At 37.1% G+C, this 18,094-nt stretch overlaps 1 protein-coding gene across 2 annotated transcripts in view; it reads left to right on the plus strand.

The window, feature by feature from the left end:
* The window catches only part of CWC22 (CWC22 spliceosome associated protein homolog), a 36,161-nt gene extending 26,306 nt beyond the window's left edge, over positions 1–9,855 (plus strand). For both annotated transcript variants that reach the window (XM_068407475.1, XM_068407476.1), the window contains exons 16-20: positions 673–825; positions 1,779–1,906; positions 2,878–2,979; positions 3,076–3,272; positions 6,570–9,855. In XM_068407475.1, coding sequence (XP_068263576.1) covers positions 673–825; positions 1,779–1,906; positions 2,878–2,979; positions 3,076–3,272; positions 6,570–7,156 — 1,167 coding nt within the window. In that variant the 3' untranslated portion in view covers positions 7,157–9,855. The remainder of the gene's footprint in view (positions 1–672; positions 826–1,778; positions 1,907–2,877; positions 2,980–3,075; positions 3,273–6,569) is intronic.
* The last annotated feature ends 8,239 nt before the right edge of the window (positions 9,856–18,094 follow it).

Genomic DNA, 18,094 nt, shown 5'->3' on the forward strand with positions numbered 1-18,094 from the left:
TCAGTAAACAGCTAGCTCTTTGGGTTTTGTGTAACTAATTGCTAATTTAGTTGCAGTTATTTCTTAGTTAACTCTTCCCTATCTATGATATTGACAGATCTGACTAGTTAAAATATACTTGTCTTCTCAAGGGAGCAAGTTATGCTGAAAGGGAGTGTTTTTTTCCACTTGTATTTTTTATGCAGTATTTGACAAAATACTGCTGACAGTCAGTTACAAAGCACTAACTGTACGAATCTACACATTCAGTAGAATATAAATGCTAATTTCCATGTTCTTTGGCATGTTTATGTCCAAAATGCCTTACCTCTGTGTTCCCTGCTGCCTCTCTAATTTTAAATAGTCATTCAATGATGTTATGAAAAAAGTTACATTTGACAGGGTTACATCAAGTGAAAATACTGGATGTACGGAAGTAAAAGAAATCGCTGGATAATTTGCTGTAGTTGAAAATTGATAATTACTGTTTTGCAATGCAGATGAGTTTCTTGTTCTGACAAACTGCTGAAAGCAATAAAATGTATCTATTTGAAGGTATTTTTTTTCCTCTTCCAGTGGTTATTTAAAAAGAAAATCTTGCGGTAAATATTTTCACCGTTAGGTCACTTACATGTAGGTTATTTGCATGTTTAATACTTCGTTTAATCTGGTTGTTGTACAATGTTGTCTCAGCGTTTCTGCATGTTAAAAAAAGAATATATGGAATCCTTTGAAGCTATTTTCAAAGAACAGTATGATACCATTCATCGTTTGGAAACGAACAAACTGAGGAATGTTGCCAAGATGTTTGCTCATCTACTGTACACCGATTCAATTCCCTGGAGTGTAAGTAAAAAAGGCCATTGTCCTAGATTTCTTTTTCAATAATTAATCTTTAGTATTCAGAAATAATATATAATACATTAGTTTTAGTATTTATTCTACAATTTGGAACTACTTGTATTTGTAGCAAACTGGATTATTTTAAGTGTCTTCTGAAGACACTGTTGAACAATTCTGTGTTGCTCCATCTTTCTGTCTCCTGTGCATCATCCTCCTCCCTTCCCTGTTCTTAAGTAGTTGATTTAAGCTGTTACTTTATGGAGCTCAGCTGGAATTGGTTGATTAAAACGTACTCTTTTTTTTTTCAGAATTTTGAACTTTTAATCAGCAATGTAAATAGCAAAACTATCTCTAAAAAACAAGCCTAAAGAAACATCTTAAAATTATCTTTATATATTAAATTTAAAGTTTGATATAATTATAAGAAATTTAAAAATACTGCCACTTTGATTTAAGTGCCAAATAAATAAAAGCAATCTTGCATTCTGAGATACAATAATATAACATTTAAAATTAAGAAATAAACATCGAGGTAACTTCTTTTTTCATACTGTTTTATTCTTGTTTCACAGCCTAGCCTAATTGTCGTTCTTCAGGCACACACAAATCAGTCCAAATATTTCACCTCTTTAGAACTTAAGTCCCAAATCCTTAAGTTCCCAGAAGTTCACACACTTGGTTTTCTCTTATGGAGCTTTCCTGGATAAAATAAATCCTTAAAGAATTACTAGCATAAATATGATCAGAAACTGCTCCCACGTGGTAGAAAAGAATTTTTGAGGAAGAAAGTCTTGACTAGGAATTACAGGATTTTTGTTGTTTGGGGTGGGGGTGGGGGGGAAACAAAACAAAAGCCAAAACCAGTCTTTATTAGTGATTTCAGGAGGACAGCAGTTTTTAAGATAAATAAAACAATGTATGCTTAAACTTAATAGTTTTTTTCTAAATATTTTCAGGTCCTTGAATGTATAATACTGAGTGAAGAAACTACCACATCCTCCAGTAGAATTTTTGTCAAAATATTCTTCCAGGAACTCAGTGAATATATGGGACTTCCTAATCTAAATGCAAGATTAAAAGATGTGTAAGTTGAAGTTTTATTTTCAAAACTGTAAATTGAAATGCTTTCTTCATTTGAACAAGGACAGATAAGAAATCTTGTTTTCAAGTTCAACTAAGACTGCAGTTCTGTAGCTGCAGTACTTCAAGAATAAGTTTGTGTATAGATTGTCATTGCAAAGAGTCCCATTAAGCTGAGTGTGTTACCATCAATTTGGGTTCAAATATGTGCATGACTATTTGCAAGATGTATCTTAATTTTTTTTTCACAATAATAGTTCAGCTTCTGTAAGAATTTTCCAAGTGCAAGTCTGTTTTTATTTATTGTCAACTATATAGCTGTGTAATAAATATTATTGTGGCTTCTTTTTCTGACAAAACTTAGAAAAAAGTGCATAACCATTAATAACAGTTTTTCTACGATTAGTTGCTTACCCTTAAGTGTAGGATACACATTCTTTTAAGCCTGTATGTGATATAATGCATTGCATTCTATCAATGTTCCTTTCAGTTACTTGAGCTGTTTCCTGTAAGTTGGGAATTCTTCTGTGTACGATGAAGAATTTAGTAGATGCTTTTACTCATGTAAACTTAAACTTGAAACTATACTTAGGGACCTGTTTGATGGGATTCCAGCATAGGTGCTTAGATCTTTGAACTTCTTGGTCAACAGGTATTATCCTTTGCTATCGCAGGCTACTACGATTTTGTAAGTCTCTTCAGGGCTTCACAAAGTCAGGCTTTCTGGTGTCATAATCTGACAGTATGTATGTAATCTATGTGTGAAGATGTTTGTCTTTTCATAAAAGCAAGTTTTTAAATAGCATTTTGATTAGATACATCACAGATAAACAATGAAAGTACTGAAAAATGCATTAAGACAAAATTTCTGCTGTCCTGTGGAGATTCATGCAGTTTCTTTTTCAGTTTATTAATGTAAATGAGAATTAGTGCTAAGATGGCATGGTGTTTAATTTAGATGTTTGTTTTCATCAGAACATTGCAGACTTTCTTTGAGGGATTAATGCCTCGGGATAACCCAAGAAACACTCGCTTTGCCATCAATTTCTTCACTTCTATTGGCCTTGGAGGACTAACGTGAGGAACACTTTTCTGATTTAATATTTAATTTCCTTCTCTCCCCTCCCCACTGCCAAAAAAAAAATAAAATAAAATAAAATTTTTATTAATTAGGGATGAATTACGGGAACATCTTAAAAATGCACCAAAGATGATAATGACACAGAAACAAGATGTTGAGTCATCAGATTCCTCTTCATCTTCAGAGACAGACTCTTCCTCAGATTCTGATTCTGACAGCAGCAGTAGTAGCTCAGAGTCATCCAGCAGCAGTGACTCCTCATCTAGCAGTGGCAACAGCAGTGACTCAGGTACTTAAACACTAGCTATAACTATTTACTACTTCTCTTTTTATTTACTTCTTTACACCTATTTATTTCTATTTCTGTGTATGCGTGTTTTGAGGAAAAACTAGATATAGACAGTGTTAGTTTCTCTGCTTTAAAAACTAATCAATTTTTTTAAACTTACAAGTTTGAAAATATTAAATATTGCTCATGGAAATTTATTTTAGAATTTAGAAAAAGAGTTCCATTTTTAGAGACTTAAGTATCTGAGGAATACTGTTTTTTAGATTACTTTTTTGCACTGTTGATACCTGTTACCCAGTACTGTCTCTTCAGTTTAGTGGAGGATGGAGGGATTAGAGTCATTCCCTATTAAGATCTCTATGGGATGCTTACTGATGAACTGTAGAGACTAATATCTACAACTCTTTTTGCTTGGCTTGATTAAGTGAGCTTGATACTACTTGTGTCCTTCCCTGTAAATATGTGCCTCTTCATGGGTCAGAAATGACATTGTTCAGATCTAGCTATGTTTTTAATTATTCTCCTTCCGAGTCTCCATTTCTAATTCCTGTTCCTCAGGAAGAGTTTGTGTGGTGATACAGTGAAGGTCTATAGAGACCTGTCTGTAGAGAAAACTCCAAGGAAGAACTAGCTTTTGCTAACAACTTAGTATTTTGTAGTTTTATGCATTATAACTAGTGTTTGGTATCTTATACCATCCTGCTGGATGACATGAAGTGTCATAAACATTGCTTAACCTATAAAGTATGATTTAGTGTGTGCAGTCTCCCCCATTGTGTATCATGTGAGCAGATGATAAACAGCATGACTTTCTATACTACAGAAGCTTGCTTATTCAAAGTTAATTTATTTTGTGCCTTTGAAATGAAAATGTTGATTAATAAAATAAAAGCAGTGTGAACTGCTTATGCTTTTGAAATGCATTTTTGTTCTCCATTGCAATCTTTCTTGTGTGTCATCACATTAATGACGACAAAGCACTAGAGGATGGCACTGTTTAACAGGGTCAGAGAAGGTATTAGTTCAGCAAAGAGCCAGATGGCTCCTGCATAGATAGCTGCAGCTCTACTGAGCTGCTTCATCGGGACCAGAGAGGTAAGTCCTTAGTGACAAACAACTGAGTCTGCAGTCTGCTATTATGAACACTATTTTTGTAAGTTTAGGACCTTCCCTTTTACTACATGTCCTATCTCCATTCAGGAACACATTCATTAAAACTTGCATTTTGATATCTTTGAAGCCTGATTTCGCTTATTTTTTTTTCTGGTTCTTGTGTACTTTAATACAGTGGTCAGAAGACTTAATTGGAGATAACTATATTCTTTAATGGTAAATTTGGTTGAGGTCCATTACTAGTTATAACTCCAAGTCTTCCTGTGTTTGCAGCTTTTTAAACCTTTAACCTGGTAGAGTTGAAAGGTATTTTTCAGAAGAATGTACTACAGTATTTCAGTGTTTCAGCAGTGCAGTGTATAAGAGAAAATAGAAAAACTGCTGATGAGAAATTGAGCATACAGCTAAATTAGAGATTACTGTCTTACTGACAGTTAATGTGTGGAACTTCACCAGCTAGCTCAGCTCAGCACTGCGCTGGAGAGGTCATTCCAACCAAAACAGGTCCAGCAGAGGATGAAATTTGATCTTATCAAAGCAGCTTGTTCCTTTGTATTTACTTTCTCAGGTCTTTTTCTGTACTTGGGTGGATGTAAAATAACAGGGGAAACACTGTTTAGAAAAACTTGATGTATTAATCTATCTCAGTTGATCCACCATTGCATTTTATCAGAATACCAGGAAGCCTTAGCTCAGACATGAGACTAACCAGCTGCTGTAGAACTCGGATATTTGGTGTACTCTTAAATCAGTTTATTGCTGTGGTATTTTCAAAAGGTGATTAGAAAAAGTTAGCTGATATGATACTATAGTGCATACAATAAGGTGAATTAATGGTTATTCTAAATGGCTGTTACTGATAAATACTGTTGAGTGAAATCCAGAAGTTCTTTATAAAGAGCAAACAGGAAGAATAAGGCCTCTTCCACTGAGATGAACACTACTGTGTATTTAGAAATAGAGAAGTTAGTTTTAATCTTAAGTTGTTGACAAAGCTGTTTCTCCTGAAAATGAGCCATAGGTCCATAGTGCTATGGCAGTAATGTAACAATCTCAAGCCATTTCAGCATGCCTCTGTTTCCTTGTAGGATAGTGTGGGAGACTTTTCCCCATCTGCTGTTTTTAATCTCCATTGACTGATAAGCTTTTCCAGGAAGCAATTGGAAAACTAAATGATTTTAAGAGACTTGGATGGTCTGGGAAAGGTCATCTTTCTAAAAAAATATATTTGTAAGAGTGCTTTGATGTATGACTTGACAGCCTATGCTGGGTCCTTTTGTATCAAGTCAGCAAGAGGATGATGATGGGTAGAGGTTCTCAAAGGCAGGCATCACTTGCAGGTAGCTAAGGGGTAATAACCCTGCTGATGGATACTTGTGAATGGCAGCCACATCTGTACAAATTTGAGTTGTTCCCTCTTAAGCAATTAACTGGGGGAGGAAGGAGGGAAGCAAGGTTGCTGGAGTTTTGTCAGTACATAGAATTTCAAATCTGTTCAGATATGAAAGCATATATTGTATAACCAAAAAACGACTGGATCAACAGGTTTGCAGATTTTGTTAGATTCCCATTTAGTGAGTTGCTCTATTTTAGTGCTGATATGACTGCTTAGTAATGTTTTGGATTCAAGTGCAGATTTGTTGGGATTTTTTTGTAAGTTGAGGAAGAAGTTTCTCTGTGGTTTGAGCTGCATCATGTTCTCCATACCTCTACAGGCATTGTAAATGGGATGAAATGCAGAAGGCTATTCCGTAATTTCTTATTTGTATGCTCTTAAGGTTTTGGGGTGATACGTTATGACCTTGCTTTTCTTCGTATGAGGTTCCTGTGTTAATAACAGTGGCGCTACTGAGAAATATTGACGCTTAGAGATAAAATGGAGAGTAGTCTTGGGCTTGATGGTTCACGCTGTTATGGAGAATCTCATTTTATGTAAAATAAAAAGCTGGTAATGCAGAGAGACATTTTAAAATAATCAGTACCTGCTCAATTAAGGAATAGGTGAATTTTCCCCTATTGCGTGAGACCCTCATTATTTTGAAACCTTTGTCCAGATACATACCCACAAAATCTGTTTTTCTGACAAAAAAAAAAAAACTCTCTAGAACTTTCTATGTGGTTTTAACAAGTTAAGTGTAATAAATTAAAATGCAACCTTATTCCCGTAATTTGTTATAATTTCAGATGTTCCTAAAGCCCAAAGAAAGAGAATGCAAAAGAAAAATAGAGAATCTGATAAAGTTTCCAGGAAAAAACAAGAAAGGAAAACGAAATCACTTGAGAAGAAAATGGGAAGGAGGCAGCAAGAGGAAAGAAGTGACACTGAGGGCAAATCAGAAAGAAATCACCGAAATTTGAGAGAATCACACAGGAGAGATGATGTGTCAAAATATCGTCACAGAGATGAGTCCAATGGCAGAGACGGTTACCCTAGTGGAAAGGATAGGAACCATGAAAGAAGTAAGGATCTAGAAAATAAACACAGTAATTCAAAACCAAAGAAAGCAGAGAGAAGAGCTGCTTTGTCTGATGATGAAAATTACAGACACTGGAGCAAAGACAGTGGACATCACAGCAGAAAAAGAGAAAGATCAAAATCTGGAGAGAGAGCCCATAATAATTCAAGTCCAAGAGAGACGGAACAAGAAGACCAATACAGAAATGGTTCAGAGAAACACCGAGAGAAGTACAACCGTTATTCTGACCAGTACAGGGAATCCAGAAAGAACGAGGACAGACGAAGGGAGAATTCCCCACACAGACGAAAATAATACTTAACCAGAGTTTGAAATGTGCATTTCTCAGCTCTTAAAGCTGTATTTTAAAATCTATTGCTGAACTTTCTTTAAGAAAAAGATTTTGTACAAAGTGATAGTTTGCATTTGTAAATTTTCTCAGACGTTTTCAGATTTTCAGTACCACTTTTTTATAATGATTGTGTTGAGTTTTTCTGTTATATTCTTCCTTTGGAAAGACGAAGCTGTTTATTTTGTGAATAAAACTGTTAAGATCTCAGAGAAATGGGTGGGTTTGTCACTTAGTTTCAGGTATTTGTAACTTTGTAGTCTAAAACAACATTGGTTTTTAACTTTGTTTATTGACAGATAATGAGGCTAGGGTGATAAATGTAAAAATTTCAGGTGACAATGTGAATGTTACATGAGAAGGCTTTATAAATTTTTTCAAATATGAGCACAAGTGCTTCAGGCATTCTATAGCTGGATATTCTTTAAACTTTGCAAACAAAAGCAAGTTTTGACCAAAATTTTCAGGAAATAGTTCAGTTGATTCTTTTTTTTCTTCAAGAGTTAAAAATTGGAAAAGCAATTTTGCTGTTTTAAATGTCACATTTGAAAATGTGTCAGCTTGTTCTGTTACTTTTCACAGTTTTTTAATATTGTAACATCCTGAGCTAGTTGCACTTGTGATCTCAGAGATAGGGGGAGGGAAAGAAAAAAAGTTGTTTGGGTGGGTTTTTTTTCCCAGCTATGAATTTTACTTTAAAGCCATAGACTTCAACTCTAGCTGTACAAAGGAAGTGTTTAAGGAACATCTTTTCCAGTATATAAAAAAATAAGAAATCGAAATAAGAGGTGTTTCAAATCTATTTAGACGTTTTGAACTTCATGTCTTGAAGTGCTCAAAGTTTAAAAAAAAAAAAAATCAGTTGCTGCAGCAGTTTAAATTATAAATTGTTCTGCCTGGAGTCATTTGAAGCAACTAGCTCAATATTCGTTGTATGAGTAATGAATCAAAATCATCTGGTTAAGACTCTAAATCTCATTAATAACTAAGGAAAATTTTGAAAGTCTTTTGGCACGAAATAGGAAATGGCGTGGACATGGTCAGTAGGAAAGACAGAGGTGATAGTTGTATATTATGCAATTGTTGATGCCATAAGACTACATTTTTTTACTTTGTGAAATGAACGCCATTGCTGGGCACATGAAAACATTACACATTTCATGTGTAAATCATGTTTCATCTTACATAAAGCATAGAAAATATATTTGAGCTGTTTTATAACAGAAACTAGAACAATTCCTAAGGAAATAGATCAGTTTTGCCTAAATCTTGTCACGACATTTTTCTAGGAAAAATGTCACATTTTAAAAATTTTTTCTCTGTTTAACAGAATGTAATTCTGCAAGCTTTCATGTAATAAAACATTTTCCGTCAAAAACATTTGCATGGAAAATAAATTCCTATTGCAGAGAAAAAAATAAGGTTTCTATCTTGTTATACCACACAGCTAAAAATGCTTTAGTGGCATCATGAGGTATATGTTGTTTAAACTGTGGTGGCTTTTTATCCAATGCACTTCACGTTTTCAAAATGATTTGTGCATTTTGGCACAGGAAAGTTAATTTGAAAGAACGGCTTCTAAAAAGAATTCCGCTTATAATCGTTATGCTGCTTTGATAACTCTCTACAAACATTATTGAAAATGATCTGTACTTCATAATGGTTTAATTGTACAAACTTAATTTATCTAGAGTAAAACTTCCCTTCCTATGTTATGGGTTTAATAGCATAAATTTTATTAACTCATAACTTTTCAGATATTATGTTTAAGTTAAAAGCTTGTGAATTACATCTTTAGTAAATGGAAATACATTAAAACAATAAATGTGAAAATGTAAAACATTTATTAATAAAATAAAGCATTTGATCTCAGACATGCCCTTCAGGAAATTCCAGCTTAAACATCTCCAATTCTCTCTGTTATTTCATACTAGCTGATAAAAATATTGTGCTCTTCTATGGTGAAAAAAGGGAGAGGGTGAGATTAGGACTTGAGCTGGGGTCTTAGCTGCATTTACAATGTCTTGGTTTTTGTTTACTTTTTTTGATTTCCAGAAATACTAATAGATATTTAATAGAATGACCTATTAAAAATAGTTATTTTCACCATTACTACTACGAGCAGGTTAATGATAGCTAGAAGCAGTAAGACAATGAGCAACCGATGTGTGCATGTTAACAGATGCACGCTCAGGAGAATGGCTGCACTATGGCAGACCAAGTGTCTCCAGCCCAGAGACACGGTGGCTGGTGATACCCAGGGCATTCCCAGTTTTTGGCAGACTGTCACCTAAGGACTTCCTGAGCCAGAGGCACTCTGTGCATCTCGGAATAAGGCCTCGCCCTTTAAGTGGCCTAGTTCTTTAACTCATTTTGGAGGGATTCTGCAGCATCCTGTGTCAGGAGTTCCAGTATTTTGCTGTACGGTATGTGTAAAAGTATGTTTCTCTTATAGCTTCTGCTCGATCACTTTCATGTGCTACTTTCCCATGCGTTTTTTGAATAACGGTGTGTAGTTGTTTCCTGCTTGCCATGTTTTGTGTGATTTTTATAGACCTAAACCTGTATATTCTTTGCCATTTCTTTTCCAGAAGATAAAATTCAACTATAATCTCTCCTTGTGTGTGACCGCTCCATAGCCCTGATCAGTCCTCCTGCCCTTCATTTATTTATTTATTTTACTATATTCTTTATAAGGGGAAAATAAAGTCAAAATGCTCTGTGGTTTGTACTGACCGCCCTCGCCTGTTGGGGACAGCTGCTGGAGGAAACTTCCAGACTCAGCTGGGTCTGAGCTGCTATGAACCAAAAAGATGTTTCGGAAGGAACTTGTGATGAACTGTTCTGATCTTGTATGCTTAAAATATACCTTTCAAAAATGGTTGTAATATCCAAGTCCGTAGATGCAGTAAGAGAGACTGCATCCCTTTTGCTAGGACTCCCTGGCTGAGGTTCTGAATTTCCTCATGGTGATGGCATTAGGTGTTACAGAGATGAGCTGCTGACTCAACCAGTGAATTCACCAACCGTGTAGGAGTAAATCTGGACTGAAGTGTTTGTGTTATTTATAAGAACCGTAATTCTGTTCTGTAACTATAATTTTATTTGCAGCAAGGTCTCTGAAGCTTGATTATTTATATACTCAAGTCTGAAGAATGTTTTTTGGGGAAAAAAAAGACTACCACTGTTCAGACCATCTTGTTGTATAAATCATCAAAATATGACCTCATAGTATGAAAGCAGTTAGATAAATTTTGGGACAAAACTATGTTTTTCTGTTTGTGTTGTTCATGTTAAATAAATTTTACAAACAGATCATGTACATACTGAAAATCAAATTCAATTTTGAAAGTTACTAGTAGTACCAATTAGATTTAGATGGTATATTATTTTAACCTAGGAGTATGTTGTTCTCTAATTTACTTAAGGCTCCAGTAACATAACTCTTCTTAACTTTTGAATGCAGGCTATACTCTAGCTTAGCCCATGTCAGCCACCAAAAAACTACAAGAGCTAGGGTGTACGCTTCAAGCTTCAGCAGCAATTTAAGTGCCTTAAATTTGTACAGCTTTATGAATATAAAAGAAGACACTAGTTCATCTTCATTCACCATTCTTAAACTACTTCGAATTATTTTTTCACTGTTCAGGAAAACAGGCTAATTTTCTTGGTGAATCTAAAAAAGCAAGAGTTATTACGTTAGCAGAGAGAATTGACTCCAGTTACTCTAACAACATTCAGAGAACAGGGAAACTTGTCCTTCTATTTATTTTCAGTTAGATAAGTTAGTATTTCTTTTAAGATTTTGTCGAAATATTTTTTAAGAAATGGTGAAGTCAAAGTGCAGAACAAAGGGGTATTTTAATTAAAACTACGTAAAACATGTATTAGTAGGTTAAAAGTGGCATGAGCAAAATACTACTTTATACACTGGAAAAACTTGAGGTCACTTCAGAGATGTTCTGCTTTTTATATGATTTCCTCAAGCAAGTCTATAATTTGGCTGAGACTAGTTAGGGATTTTCTTGTCTATTCATGACTGTCATCAAGCATTTTCTTTTAACTTCAAAATAAAAAAAAATAAGGGAGGGAGTGCAACTGAAAGCCTTAGTGTTGTTGGGAAAATAGTTTGTTAACCCATAAAACAGACAAGTCCATTAAGAAAATCAACTGTTAACATTTTGTCTCTGTTTAAGCTATGTCCATTTTGAGTTATCTTTTCCATTATTTTGTAAAATAAAGTGGGGACCAAAATTTTTTCCTGAGGGAGAAAATAAGCTGCAATATCCCTTCAAAGAAGGTGGTGGAGGAAAGAGCGAGGGTGTGGAACAGGATGCAAAGCTCTTAAGAAACGAGAATTTGTCTTCAATGCCAGGGTGCTCATGGCAGGTAAGGAGGTGAGGTCAAAGCTGTTCTGACACAGGTGTGTAGGTGCAGTGCTCATTGGGTTCAGCTTGTTAACTGATATTGCTCCTTAATTACTTAACTGAAATGTGCATTCTCCCTTTAAAATTACTGGTCCCTTGGGGTTTTTTTCAGTTGCTTACCTATTGCTTTTGGAGGTACTTTATGCCTCAGTCACAGCTGTGAAATCTCTTGTGAAATTTCAGATTCTGGGCTTTTTGTGTAATAAAAAGCTGTGTAAAAATTCCTGTTACTACCTTACCTAAAATTTGGTTTAACTTGAAGAAGATTCCTTGTATTTTCAAGTTCCCATGGATAAGCTCACTCTGTCCCATAAAGACTGGAAATTTTCAGAATCCTTTTTTTACCCTGGAGTAGCACTTAAGTTAATTGGAGAGATGACCATTGATTTAAAAGGGAGAAGAGTAAAATCTTTCACCTGGTCAGTTCTAGATGCTGCTCCTGTATTGCCTGTATTTGCGTTGCTCAGTTTCTTACTCTCAGGCTTTTCCTCATTTTCTCCTGCTTTAGTTACAGTTTTTCCATTTTTTTCCTAGCACTTCTGAACGTTGTTCTTTATCACATGCCGTGTTAGCCATTTAGAAAAGTATAATGCTAAAAATACACATCAAAAATTTACTATATATCACCTGCATAATGCATCAAAAGACGATTTTTAAAGGATAACTTGGCTGAAGGAACAATGTGTGTGCACACCTACAATAAAGAATAAGCGTGCAGTGTGCTTCTTGCCTTCTCCTTTCCTCGGAATAGTGAGTTACAGGACAATTGCAAGTTTTATGAGGTTCATCCGTCTTATATTTGTAAACATTTCTTTCTGATTGCCTTTGTTTTGCACCACCTTTGCTAGGAAGAAGCATTGGAGTTTTACAAGTTTCTGAATTTAGATAAAGAGGTGGTTGAAGGGTCGCGTGTATGCCAATATGCCCTCAGAGGAGCTGCGGTGGTACTAGTAACAGCAGAAAAAGTAAAGAGGGGTCAACGGGTAGCATAGAGTTGGATCCCATAGGGAATACCAGGAGTTGGTATCTTCTTACTGGGAGACTATGTAATCAACAAGAGTCTTTTGGCCGTAAAGGCTCACGCAGAGGCTCCTGGAGAGAGGTTTCCACAGCTCAGCCAGTTTATCCATCACCTGTGGCTGGGCAAGGCTATTAAGAGAGAGATGCATCTTACTGTCCCCTCCCTGTCATTCCTCATCACACAAGTTCAGAGCTGGGCGTGTCAGGTTGATGTCCATTTTGGTGATCATTGCTCTAGTGATTTTTCAAGCAAAGTAAATGGTAGGTCTGATCAGCTGTTCATGCACACTGAGGGTTTTCACAATGGCTGGCTTGAACTCTGTGAGTCTAACCTACCTTGGCTTCTCTATGGGTCATAAGCGAAAAAAACCTCTGCAGCATACAATGAACTGATAGAGCCTCTCTTGGCTATGAAAAGAGCCCAGAGGGAATAGCTTCATTACACCAAGTTTAGCTTTTGCAAATACTTTCCTCCTTTATCTTCTTTGTGACTCTCAGTCATAGATGAATGTCTTATGTGAAATTGTAAAGTGTCCCAATTTTTCATTTGGTGAACTAGAGACACAAGAAGTGCCCAAATAGTTAACTTGAAAATTCCCCTGCAAAAGTAATGTAGGCCAGTGGCACTGAAGGGAGAAAGATTTCACCAGTTCATGAGTGGTCCCAGTTAGGTGGCTGGCAGCAGCCCTTTATTCTGCTGTTTCAGTCTTAGTAAGAATGCCATCCTCCCTCTCTTACCACCACTCCGTATTGCTGGGAGTGTTAAACACGCTTCTTCAAGGGAGAGCACGACAACAGGTCTCTCTCAAACTGTCCTCCCCTTCCTGCCTCCCATGTGTCCCTCAAAACGGAAGAGATGGCCACCTCTTTCTGTTACCTTTTAAAAATGGCATCTCATGCCCCAGATCTGGTGTGCGTATAGACACCTCGAGAAGTGGGCTTAAGTAATTGATAGGTTTCATGTGGCCTCTGGTTCTGCTCTGTCTGTTAACCTGTGTTAACAGACTTCAGTGTCAGGGGACATTTATGGTGGACAGAAAGCTGCGTTAATTTGGAGGGGTTGAAATAGACAATTGAAAAGCTGATATATTAGATCATATTATGCTAGGGGTGCAGACAGGCTTTGTGGCTTCCCATGAGGAAGGAACACTTAAGTGATGACTACCTGGAATGGGACGCACACTTTTAATGGATATGCTACCTTCATTCGGGCCTTGAGGTTGGATGTCTGGTCTGTAGGCTCTTGTTCTTTGATTAGATTCAGAGGGCCCCCTTCTTGTGCTGTACACTTTGTTATGATTCACCAGAGGTGGAACACAAAAGTGCTTAAGAAAAAAACTGAAGCCGAGTGACTTATTTGATCAGTGATTGAAATGAGAAACTGAAAATATGCATTTGGGGGAAAAAAAAAAAAAGTCCCTTTGCAGCTCTGTTCCTTCCTGCCTTCTCTTCTCTGCACAGAAAAAAAAACCCTTGTTCTACCGCTTTGTAGCAGAGAGCTGGTGCATCAGCCTGTTTTGATCACTGTACCTGTTTGAAACGGGAGTTCTTTGAGATGTCATCCACAAGTGCTTCACAGCCCATCATTTCCTCCAGTCGTGCTGAGTATCTGATTATGGCTGTGAGGAGAAACTGTGAGGGTGGGTTCTTGCTATGCCCATGGCAGGGAAGGACGCAGCCTCTGTGTTCCTTGTGGAACCTCAGGCTAAATTAATCCCTATGCATGTGGAGTCGGTTTGTTTGTTTCATTTTGCAAAGTAATTCTTTCCTCCCATTTCATTTTTAGCGCTCTATTTACAGAGGTGCAGACATACTGGAGAAGTGTATTTCAGTTTTCCACATATGTATAAACACACACTTGCATAGTGTCTTCTAGTTTCATTCTCTTTCTGTGCAAGAGCTTAAGATTAGTTGTATGTGTGAATTAATACAATTAATTGGAATAAATTTCAGCTATTTATACTCTGTGTCATGAGCTATATCACCGTGCTATCTGAATAGCTCCCAAACATTATTTTTCCTCTGTACTCTGTTAACAGTACAAAATATTCATAGCCTTGATGTTGTGAAATCTGACTGGAGAAAAAAATGGTACATGATACATTAACTGAGGTTCTGTGGTGGTATATGGTGTAATATAATGCTACCAAAATGGGAAAATGTGTATTTTTTTATAGTACCTAATGACAGGCACTTCAAAAGGTGGGATTACAGATACCAGCATTGTCAGTGTGTATTTTGGTGTCACGTTCTGATGTTTTGTATACCTGCAATTATACTTTCCTTTCCAGGATTGACTGAAGCTGTAGCGTAACTCGAACAGTATGCATGTCGAGATGAGGCTCTGCCTCAGTATAGCAGGGAAGATGGGTGGCGCAGCCTGTGGTCTGCGGGACTGTGATTACCAGTGTGGTTAAGGAGCAATGACTGGGTTTAGTGCACAGGGTTTCAACCCAAGACTCAAGGTCTACCTCATTTTGGGTGCATATATAATCAAAACCTTTATTTGTTTCACAGTATTTATAGGAAGGCTTTATTTCCATAATTGCAGCTTCGCTGTAGTTTATAAAGAAAATACAGTGTGAAGACCAATTGTTTTAATGATCTGTATTTCATACTCCAGTCGAGGGAGAGTGAGTTTTCAAGGTTAGTTGCATGGCAGTTGTCATCAGTCTGTGAAATTCTCATTTTGAATGACAGGTTTAATTTGCACTTTAACCCTAGGGTTGGCTTTAACTTCATCTTCTTCCTTGTTCCTAATGGGGGCAGGGAACCTCATATCTTCAGAAGGCCCCTTTTATTTTCTTAATAAGCTTTCTGCTCTGCCTGATTGTTCTGAATTACATGTGAAATATTTAGTTCCTTATCAGTCAGTGTTTCAGAAGAAAATGCCACAAATCTTACAGACTATTGTTATGGAATCATCTACAAGATGAAAAGAAAAAAGCTGTAATCTGTTTTAGATGTGTTGTTTTCATTTTCATTGAATGTCTCTCCTGTTACAAGACAGGGTAAGACGTGCTCATTTTCTCTTCCGTATAATATTCATTATTGCCAATGTCCAGGGCTAAGCGCTTTTCTATTCATCTTTTCTGTAAACACTTCTTCAGTTTCACTTCAGAAGGAAAGCCTTCACAGCCTGTAATCATTTTTGTTCCCTCTCCTTTCTCTCTCGCTCTGTCCTCTGATTCTACGCCATACTCTGGGCCCATCAAACACAGCATCCCAGTTATGGGACCATGCCACTAATTTTCAAAATTACATTGTTATTTTCTGTATTATTTTTTGCCTTTCCTTATGCTTTGGAACAGTCTGTATCTGTGCTTCTTGACAGCTGCTGAATGGTGATCAGGGAGACTGAGCTGTCCACAGTGGTGCTCTGGTCTTTCTTCCACAATTGGTACACGGAACTTGTATGACTAATTCACAAGATTTCCTCTAATGTCCATTACCATGTTCTTGTCAACAATGACTTTCAGCTGTCGTCATGTTGTCCTTCCAAGTAATTCAAGTTCTTTAGTTTCCTATCACTTTTGTTCCAAGTGAGCTAAATGGTAGCTAGCAGTACTACGTAATGTTAGAACATGTTTTTTGGGACTGTTTCACTGTTAACCTATTGCCATACAGAACATTGACCATGTCTTTGTATGCTTTATATTCCAGCACCATGTTTCAAATCCCTGATCTCTTGCCTCACAACTGGTTGGTGTCTTTAAAAGCCTCTTGTGCAGGACTTGTTAAAGGCTTTCTGAAAGTCCAGATGAATGGGATTATTCCAAGCAGGTTCCCTCCTATATCTTTTGGTGGTTCCTATAATTTTAACTACATTTAATACTTTTAATTTTTACTGAATATTTATCATGTAACTAAAAATGAGATCAGTAATTCCCCTGAAGACCTTTGATACAATTTATACAACTGACAACTTGAATTAAAGAGTTAAATGGTTGAAGAAAAGACAAAGATCTTTCCAAGGGTATAATTCAAGGACTTTAAGTTCAAATACATTTAAAAAGGTATTTAAAGGGAATGGTATTTAAATGAATGAGAGAAAGAGACTGGGTGTGAAAAATCCTCTCCCTTGTTGTGGCTCCAGGTGGTTTAACAACTTCATTTGAAACTACTTCAGGAACAGCTGGAGTTTAATTTGTTTCATGCCAAGGACCAAAAAAAGCAGTGAAATAAAATATTTTACTTACTGAAAACCATCTTAATCCCTTGAACTGCTTAGTTCAGTCACAAATAGACTTTACAGAGCTGCTCTGTCCTGACTTGCTAAGCAGTTGACAAAAGCAGGAGTAAGTGTGAGCACAGCATTAGCCCCTCTGGATTTATTAGCCCACCATCAGGCCATGTGTTATCCCAGACGCAGGGATGCAGCAGCCTGGCATGCAGCACAAGGAGAATGTCACAGGCAAAAAGGCTTGAGTGCAAGGCCAAGGACAGCACTGCCACATCTCCTTTGCTTGCTCTCTGCCTTCCTTTATTGTTAAGTGCTGAACCGATGGCAGGATGAGGGGACTGGCTGGCAGCCGAGGGAAGCAGACTGCTGGGAGGGAGGGCGATGTCCCAGAAACAGCCTGGTGCTGGAGGCCAGCACTGGTCCCTGGCGCTGGGTCCTCCTCGGATCCTACCTGATGCAGCCCTGAGGAGAGCATGCGGGAACCCCCAGGGTGACTGATACAAGCTCATACAGGAACAGGAAACCGTATCCTGGGCTATACGCTCCCTTGTTGTAGACAACATCGCATTCAATGTGCTCTATTTAGGTTGCACACACCTCTTCATGCACGCAGTCCGTGCTGGAGAAGCTCAGAACTACTGCAAAGAAAGAAAGAATGCAGGCTCTTAGGAGGAGTCTGTCTCCTCACTATGTTTGCTGTCGTGAAGATTTTAAGCTCCAAAGGAAATTGGTGGACGAGGCAGTTTTGTGGGACGATGACTGGCAGTAGAGACAGTCATGTCATATAGTTTCCTTTGCTGAGACACAACAGCCTGTCTGTGCCATGCAGTTGCCAGACTGTCATGTATTTTCAAACGACCTGATTTCCTGTGCCTTCTGGGAAAAGAAATACAAAAAATTGTCCCTAATGAGCTAAAAATTGTGAGAGATAGGGACTTTGTGTAGGTGCAGATCTGAGCAGAGCATCACTTTGTCTTCCTCTCAATCTGATCCCAGAATTAATGCATTCATTTCTATGGCTGTTTCCAACAGGGATTTCTTGTTATAAGACAATGAGACTACCCAGTGTCTTGCTTGATTCTTTCGTATTTGCCCATGTTGTGCAAATGTAAAAAAAAATCCTACTGTTTTAATATATCTGGATTGTTTAGGGTAAGGAAGGTTTTTTTTCATTTCTGCTGAACACTGCTGCAGCCACGATTGCTGACATCCTGATCAACGTAGCCATTCATTTCACCTTTACTGTGAAGTGAGAGGGAAGAGGGAAAGAGCAA

Source organism: Nyctibius grandis, chromosome 9 (assembly GCF_013368605.1).
Source record: "Nyctibius grandis isolate bNycGra1 chromosome 9, bNycGra1.pri, whole genome shotgun sequence".
Classification (NCBI taxonomy): domain Eukaryota; kingdom Metazoa; phylum Chordata; class Aves; order Nyctibiiformes; family Nyctibiidae; genus Nyctibius; species Nyctibius grandis.